General features: G+C 32.9%; 1 protein-coding gene across 1 annotated transcript in view; it reads left to right on the top strand.

The window, feature by feature from the left end:
- The first annotated feature begins 3,020 nt into the window (after positions 1-3,020).
- The window catches only part of prtga (protogenin homolog a (Gallus gallus)), a 48,261-nt gene continuing 42,236 nt past the window's right edge, over positions 3,021-9,045 (top strand). The window contains exons 1-2 of the mRNA XM_039684177.2: positions 3,021-3,198; positions 4,242-4,541. Coding sequence (XP_039540111.2) covers positions 3,132-3,198; positions 4,242-4,541 — 367 coding nt within the window. The 5' untranslated portion in view covers positions 3,021-3,131. The remainder of the gene's footprint in view (positions 3,199-4,241; positions 4,542-9,045) is intronic.

The following is a 9,045-nucleotide window of genomic DNA, read 5'->3' as shown; positions in this document are numbered from 1 at the left end:
AATATGGTGGCCATACCCATATATAATTGTCATAATTGTTTCAAAACAACTTTTACAGGAAGGTGGACAAAGATAAATATGAAGAATATGTTTAAGGGAAAAAAAGGTACTAGACCCATCTTATTTTGGAAGGTACATATTTAAATAACAATAATAATGGTATTAAATAACATTTTTGTTTGACTTATTTTTATTTTTTTTAATGATTCAAAAAATATATATATGAAAAAAATATTTAAAAAATATAAAAATTATTTAAAAATATTAAAAAATATATATAGTTAAAACAGGTTCTGAATTATTAAGATAATGATTGTAAATGTACACTTTATAATGCCCAGTGATGCGCTTGCCTGCAGTTCTCCAAAACTCCACTAGGCGGCAGTAACAGCGCAGGTCTCAGCGACGCGTCACTGTTGCTTTCCACCAATAGGGGGCGCAACATCGCTGTGAACTTTATAACGTGCATGGAGTTGCAAGTACATTACTGATTTAACAATTATATATATATATATATATATATATATATATATATATATATATATATATATATATAGTTTGAGAACTATATTTAGTCTACATTAAATAAATAGAGTTTAACATTTAAATGATATATTAAAATGTAAAAGAAAAGCAGAGTGAGAGTGCTGAGTGATGTAGTGTGTGTTTACAACAGTAATACTAGTGAGTGACAATGGTTTCTCTTCTCTTTTCTCTCACATCCCGCCTTTGTGCCCACCCTCCCCCTCAGAGGTCAGCTGACAGGTCAAGGGTCACACACCATTTCATTTAAACCTCTCGGACACGGGTTGGGTCAGAGGGGGCGTGGCTTCTGCCGAGGGGGCGGGGTGATGTGGGAAAGTGCCGGCAGTCCTGTCCAATGAGAGAGCTCTTAGAGTTCCTGCCGGATCTTCTTTCGCCGTGTCGTGGGAATCACATATTGATTTGATCCCTTATTGATCAGATCTGATGTATTAGCATATTAGCAGTTTCTGTTTGAATAATGAGATGCATGCTTTTTATTACCCAGATATCTGTGTTCATCAGATGTGTGTGTGACACAGGAACAAACTACAGATGCAGCACAATATTTTATGTTTTTATTGTGATTTTCTATTAATTTTATTATTATTACATGTAGATTGGTTTGTTTGTAATATTATTATTTATAATTATTGAGATTATATTTTGTCAATTACAATTACAGGTGTAGCTTTAGATCTAAATAAGCATTTAGCTCATTTCTTTGGCTCATGTGTTCTGTTTATGAGCTCATAATTACTGAAAGACTAAATGAAATATGTCTATTTGACCCATTTAATGTTAGAAATCTGTAACTTTAAAAGATCAAACTTTATATTAGGGTCCAATTTTCACTATGAACTACAATATATAAACTCCTAATAGTTATTAAGGTGGTTGTTCAGGATTAAGAGATGCAGAATCAGGCATTAATGTGTGCGTTATATAGGTAAACATTAGTAATACGCATGCTGATGAGCAACTTTAGAGAGAACTGGACCTGAAACTGTTGGTGACTGTGGGAAACTCTCTTCTCCTGATGTTCCCTTAACCGACTCATTGTCCTTCCAGGGCTTTAGTCAGAGCCGAACTATTGTCCGGCCGGCCGAGGGGCTGCAGGGGTCAGAGGTCAGAGGTCACACTTCTGCTCGACTCTCCACCTGATCGATATTCTCTCTTCAGTCTGCAGCTGTCGCACAGAGACATCGATACCGGGCTGATCTGTGTGTGTGTCTGTGTGTGAGAGAGAGAGAGAGAGAGAAAGAGAGAGAGAGCGAGAGAGAGAGAGAGAGAGAGAGAGAGAGAGAGAGAGAGAGACCAGGGCCAGTTGTAGCAGGAGTTTTGTCTGTCAGATGAAGAAAATTGACGATGATGAAGAAAAAAGATCCTCCAGGATTAGAGATGCACAGATTCGGACACTTGCTTCCATATGTTTATGATTGACAGAATTATTTTTTTTTAAATGTATGATATAAGGGTTCAAACTCGTATAGACCCCTCTTCCATTATATATATATATATCGATATCTAAATATATAATTGAACTTTATTCAGGCATATATATATATATATATATATATATATATATATATTAGGGCTGTCAAACGATTAATCGCGATTAATCACATCCAAAATAAAAGTTTGTGTTTACATAATATATGTGGGTGCACTGTGTATAATTATTTTGTATACACTGTATATAAATACACACATGCATGTATATTTAAAAAAATATTGTTTATTAGTTTTTATTTTATAAATTACTTTTTATAAATTATTATTAAATTTTTTATAATAATTAAAAAAACAATTTATTATTTATTTTTAAATCATTATTTTATATTATTTATATATAAAATAATTATATTTATATATAATATAAATTATATATATAAATCTATATACAGTAAACACATGAAAATATTTCTTAAATATATACAAGCATGTGTGTGTATTTATATATAAAATAATTATACACAGTGCACCCACATATATTATGTAAACACAAACTTTTATTTTGGATGAACTTTTATATATATATATATATATATATATATATAGAAAGTTCAATAAAATAAATCAAGGATAAATGATTTCATGCACTAAAACATGAAAACATTTATAAATAATAATATCTTGGTTTAATATTACTGTAAAATGATTTTTTAAAATGTCATTCAATGTTTAGAACTTTAATAACTTTAATATATATATATATATATATATATATATATATATATATATATATATATATATATATATATATATATATATATATATATATATATATATATATATATATATATATAGTAAATACCAATAATAGATAAGTCAGCAAATGTTTCTATCTGCTCATGAATATAAAGTCTCTGTACATCTGTTTTCAGAAGCGGTGTCCCGGCCTGTGACGTCACGCTCCACGTGCAGTGTGTCCGCAGGCGGAGGAATCTCCTGATGAGCCTCGTCATGCATCGCGCTCAGGTGACCGTCCGCGGAAATAGTGCGCGCGCAGCGGTCAGCGCAGCGTCGCGAGCCCAGTTCAGTCAGATAGTGTGTTGAGCTCGAGTCCGCGACGCACGGGCTCAGGCATGCCCGAACCAACACAGTAAATGGCGTATTTTAAAACGGATTTATACCAGCGTCTGCTGCTTTTTGCAGTATTTCTACCAATCTCAGGTAAGACCGTTTATTACGGTAATTATTCAAACAGGAGTCAGTTAAACTGAAATGACAGGATGCCTCATGATGAATTAAATGTGCAGGATGAAGAAACCCTTAACTTTTATACAGAAAACATTGTTGCTATGTGTTTTCAGTTAGATATATTATATGTTCATAAGTTTTCGATTTCTAAGTGAAAGGTCAGAGTTTCAGAAGTTCACTGATTGATAACGTTCATTGATTTGATACAATCAAGCGCGCGGAACACAGTGTAACTAACTTCAAAGCAGATCATGCAAAACGTGTTAAAGTCCTAACGCTGATTCTTCTGATAACAATGTCTCATAACACACACATATACTTGAAGTAGCCTAGTATCTTTTAAATATCATCAATCTATGTCATTCAGGCATTATATATGCATGACAAAATGCTTAATGCACTTTCAAATATTCGGGTAGTATCATGAAACTTTTATGCATCAAAGAGGAATGTTTATGAACTACATATATGTTAAGCAATCATGTGAAATATTTTTAAAATGTACTAGTATTAACTCTCCTAGCTTACTTTCGTTTTATTAAATGCATAACAGATATTAGTCAGTCAGCATTTGAATAGTGAAACTTTTTATTCATATTTTAAACTTTTTCATGTTTGTGCAATGCAATATAACTGCTGATTTGTTGTTCATTTTATAATATTTGCAACATGTGCAAAGTTATTGTCACTATTTTTTCTTCTCTCTTTAGTTCTCTTTACGCTCAAAACTAGCATTTTGAAGCTCTTTTATAAGCATTTTTCTCACATGTATCTCATAACAATACTGTGCATGTTCATTTTTCTTTTCTATCTTTGATAAAGTGTTTTGCTCAGTTGTTCTCCTGCTGCTCATGGCAGTGGGCTGCTAAATGTCTCATGAATTTCATGCTGGGAATAAATCACAGAGCCGCTTGTGACTTCATGAGCCGTGAATAAGAGGATTACAGCAAGTAATCCATCATATCAAATATGATTTCCCCGACTCAAAGAAACTGAAGCTTCTGGTTGTCCTGCAGGTGTGGTGTGTTTCAGTGAGCTGTTTTTCATAAAGGAGCCTCATGATGTGACGGTTCTGAGACGGGACGCTGTGGTTCTGGACTGTCAGGCCCACGGCGAGGCTCCGATCCGCATCCGCTGGCTGAAGGACGCAGTGACTCTCACAGAGTCGGAGAGAGTGTATCTGCTCACCAACGGCTCTCTGTTCATCTCAGACGTGGAGAGCCGGAAGGACAAATCAGATGAAGGGTTCTACCAGTGCCTTGCCCAGAACAAATATGGATCTATTCTCAGCCAGAAAGCCCGCTTGACTATCGCAAGTAAGTAGCTTTGCCTGTTTAGTTGCTGTCCAGTGTGTGTGTGTGCCAGAGTTGCTCAGATGTCCTTTTTTTATTAAATCAACTGCAGATCTATAGATAGATAGATAGATATAGATATGTAAAGAGATTGATAGATACATAGATCAATAGGTGGATGATAGATAGATGGATTTCCTGACTGAATCAAATTAGATTCGGCAAAAAGCTGAACCATTAAAACAATTTCTCATATAGCGTTAGCTCAAATTTTTAAGTATATATTAGTGTGTGTTCTGCGTTGCTGAACTCCTGAGCCGTACAGTGACACACACAGGAAGTGCAGTGTGATGGATGACGCTCGTTATTTACTGAGCCGTCACGAGCCGACAGCAGATTTACAGCTCACACACTCTACATCTGCACTCATACAGGCCAAGAGGACATGATTCTGAGATAGATAGATAGATAGGTAGATAGGTAGATAGATAGGTATTTGGATAGATAGATAGATATTTGGATAGATAGATAGATAGATAGATAGATAGATAGATAGATAGATAGATAGATAGATAGATAGATAGATAGATAGATAGATGGATATAGATAGGTAGATGGATAGATAGGTAGATAGATAGATATTTGGATAGACAGACAGATAGATAGATAGATAGATAGATAGATAGATAGATAGATATATAGATAGATAGATAGATAGATAGATAGATAGATAGATAGATAGATAGATAGATAGATAGATAGATATTTAGACAGATAGATGGATAGATGGATGGATAGATAGATGGATAGATAGATATTTGGATAGACAGATAGATAGATAGATAGATAGATATTTAGATAGATAGATAGATAGATAGATAGATAGATATTTAGATAGATAGATAGATAGATAGATAGATAGATAGATAGATAGATAGATAGATAGATAGATAGATAGATATTTAGATAGATAGATAGATAGATAGATAGATAGATAGATAGATAGATAGATAGATAGATAGATAGATAGATAGATAGATAGATAGATATTTAGATAGATAGATAGATAGATAGATAGATAGATAGATAGATAGATAGATAGATAGATAGATATTTAGATAGATAGATAGATATAGATAGATAGATATATAGATATATAGATAGATGGATAGATAGATAGATAGATAGATAGATAGATAGATAGATAGATAGATATATATTTAGATAGATAGATAGATAGATAGATAGATAGATAGATAGATAGATAGATAGATATTTAGATAGATAGATAGATATTTAGACAGATAGATAGATGGATGGATGGATAGATAGATAGATAGATATGAGCTGAGATGATGTGTGTGTGTGTGTGTGTGTGTGTGTGTGTGTGTGTGTGTGTGTGTGTGTGTGTGTGTGTGTGTTCATTGGTGTGTAAATGAAGCCGGCAGGTTTGAAAAGCTCAGTTTGTGGAGGACGCTCGAGCTCGAGTGTTAAAGAGGGGATGACCCCTATTCACAGCGCTGAGCCTTTATATCAGCACCTCCTGACCACTGTGTGTGTGTGTGTGTGTGTGTGTGTGTGTGTGTGACCTCTCTCCTGAGGCCATGTGTCCAACAAAAGTGTGTCTCACTGCATTCTCTCTTACAGCAGAACTTCAGCTCTGGGAATATGTGAGTGATTGTTCATGAGCAATCAACAGACCTCTGATGATTACATGAGTGTGTGTGTGTGTGTGTTTGGGTCTAAGATGCAGGTGTGTGAGATCTGTAGTTGTAAACCGTTAATGATGAGTCTTGTGTAACGGGACAGTGAGGGAACGGATGGGCGAGAGACACCGCATGTGTTACAGAGCGACCCGACTTACCCCGCATCTATACAGTGGGATTTACAGACTGAGGATTATGGGAATGGAGTCGTTTTGACAAACAGTGAAGAGTGTTTTACAGGCTGGTTTTAAAGGGGCATTTAGCGTCTTTATACACACTCTCTGAAACTCGTAAAGTTAGCAGGGACCTGGGAAATACCCTGAAGATGGACAACAAAGCTAGAGGGGGATTGTGGGGGATATCAGCTCAAAATAACAACCTGCACACACAAAAATTGAGTTAAATATGACAACCTGGGCAATATGATGAATATGCATGATATTTGCATTGATTTAAAGCGACTGCTTTCTGCTCCGCTAGTTTGCAGGATTGGTGAAAAGCTTTTGTTGGTTTGCCCTTTAGGTTTCTTTAGGGGCGTGTGTGTGGTCAGGACAGCTGGCGCTCTGCACCGGTGTAAGGGTAATTCAGCCAATGACAGTGAAGTATGCAGGTTTAGGAAAGCTTGATCTGTCTAGATTGGGATGAGAAGTGAGAGTGTGATTTTATGCTGATGGAGGCGACACACTTTCTTTTCATCATGCTTGTGTTTTTTGACACCACATGTTGGCAGATGTTGTGAACAGGTTTGTGCTTGTGTGTGTGTGTGTGTGTGTGTTTGAGAGTGTAAGATTGATGGTTCCACATGTTGAGACCTTTTGCACCCGTGAGTTTCTATTCGCCTCTTCCCAGATAAACACTATCACACGCATTTACTCTGAATGAGAACATGCCTTCTGTAAAAAGCTGATTATAATGACTGACTAACCCAATCCCTACCACTACAAGAAAATGATTTTCTATTATTTAGAAAGAGAAATTTTACATTAACTAATGTAGTTTTTTTTTTTTGTGTGTGTGTGTGTGTGTGTATATATATATATATATATATATATATATATATATATATATATATATATATATATATATATAAAATAGACATAATATAGCATTTAAAAATATATTTAAAATTGTATTAGTAAAAAAATAATAATATTTATATAGGCTATATTAATTATAGTATTTAATTCAAATAATAAAAAATATATATACTTAAACATATTATATATATATATATATAATAAAAAATAAAAATTTATAGTATTAAATTCAAATAATATATATATATATATATATATAACAAAAAAATTATAAAAATATATAAATTTATGGTATTTAATTCAAATAATAAAAAATATATATACTTAAAAATATTATATATATAATATATATAATAAAAATATATAAAATATACAAATTTATAGTATTTAATTAAAATAATAAAAATATATGTACTTAAAAATATTATATATATAATAAAAAATAAAAATATATAAATTTATAGTGTTTAATTCAAATAATAAAAAATATATATACTTAAAAATATTATATATATATATAAAATAAAAAATTTATAGAATTTATAGTATTTAATTCAAATAATAATATAAATATACTTAAATATTTAAGTATATATATATATTATTATTTTATTTTATTAAAATACTATAAATTTATATATTTTTAATATATATATATATATATATATATATATATAAATGTATAATGTATTTAATTCAAATGAACCTTTTTAAATGTATATAAAATTTGTCTATGTGTATGTTTATATATGTGTGTGTGTGTATATATATACATTTAAAACGATTAATTTGAATTAAATACATTTATAAATAATTTATAAACATAATTAATATATATTTATATATATATATATATATATTATAAAAAATATATTATGCCTAAAATATAGCTAATGAATCCACAATTCAAAATGAAAATGATTTTCAGAGATTGTAGGATGTGTAAATGTTAAATATTGTAAAGATTATCTCCTAAACTTGGTAAAAGGTCTTAAACTCTGCAAGTAAATGTAAAGACACTGAAAAGAGTGTTTTGAGGCGGTGTGAAGACGCAGGGTCAATGCTGAGGTCAAAGGTGGCCTTCTTCAGCAGTTTAAAATTAGAAACATGCCTGAGTTTGGTTGTTTTGAGGGCCAGTGTTGGAAACGGCCCCTCTGACCGGGTCCCAGAGGGCCGCTAATGTGTTCCTGGGATTCCTGAAGTCGCCACAGGGACGACAACATTTTATTTTCTCCACGACTGGATGTGGGAGTAGTTTGTGGATAATTTAATATTGCATTCAAGATATTTCTGTTTTGTTCTGTCAGAATACCTATTGTGCTCTTAAAGTAGATTATGCCATAGTTGATGATAAAAGCAACATATATTCTTTAAATGATGTTTTTGCTCTTTGTGATGCTTCAAGCCTCTGAAATCAGGAATGACCAGGAGGATAATGGAGTCAAACCTGAAGCATTTGAGCTTGAGATGAAATGTTTGAGGAATTTCAGAGGGACAAAACCGCTTTAGTTCGCATCTGAAAGGTTTCCATGGTTTCCCTAAGTGGCGGTCGGGAAGGTCAAAGGTTGCTTTAAATATCCCAGCAGGTTGTGTGCAGGGCAACGCCGCCAATGAGCCAAATATTCCTGCTAATAACAGACAAAAACATGCCAACGTAGATCAGCTCATCTCTGTGGATATATACACACACACACATCGCCTTTAGATCACCATAACTGACATATACAGAAACCTTGATGTTGATAATGTCTAGAATATCTTCATGCCTTATAGCCACATTTATCA

Source organism: Pimephales promelas, chromosome 10, assembly GCF_988280905.1.
Source record: "Pimephales promelas chromosome 10, fPimPro1.hap1.1, whole genome shotgun sequence".
Taxonomy (NCBI): domain Eukaryota; kingdom Metazoa; phylum Chordata; class Actinopteri; order Cypriniformes; family Leuciscidae; genus Pimephales; species Pimephales promelas.
Note: the sequence above shows the minus strand (reverse complement) of the source record. Positions and strands in the feature narration are given on the sequence as shown.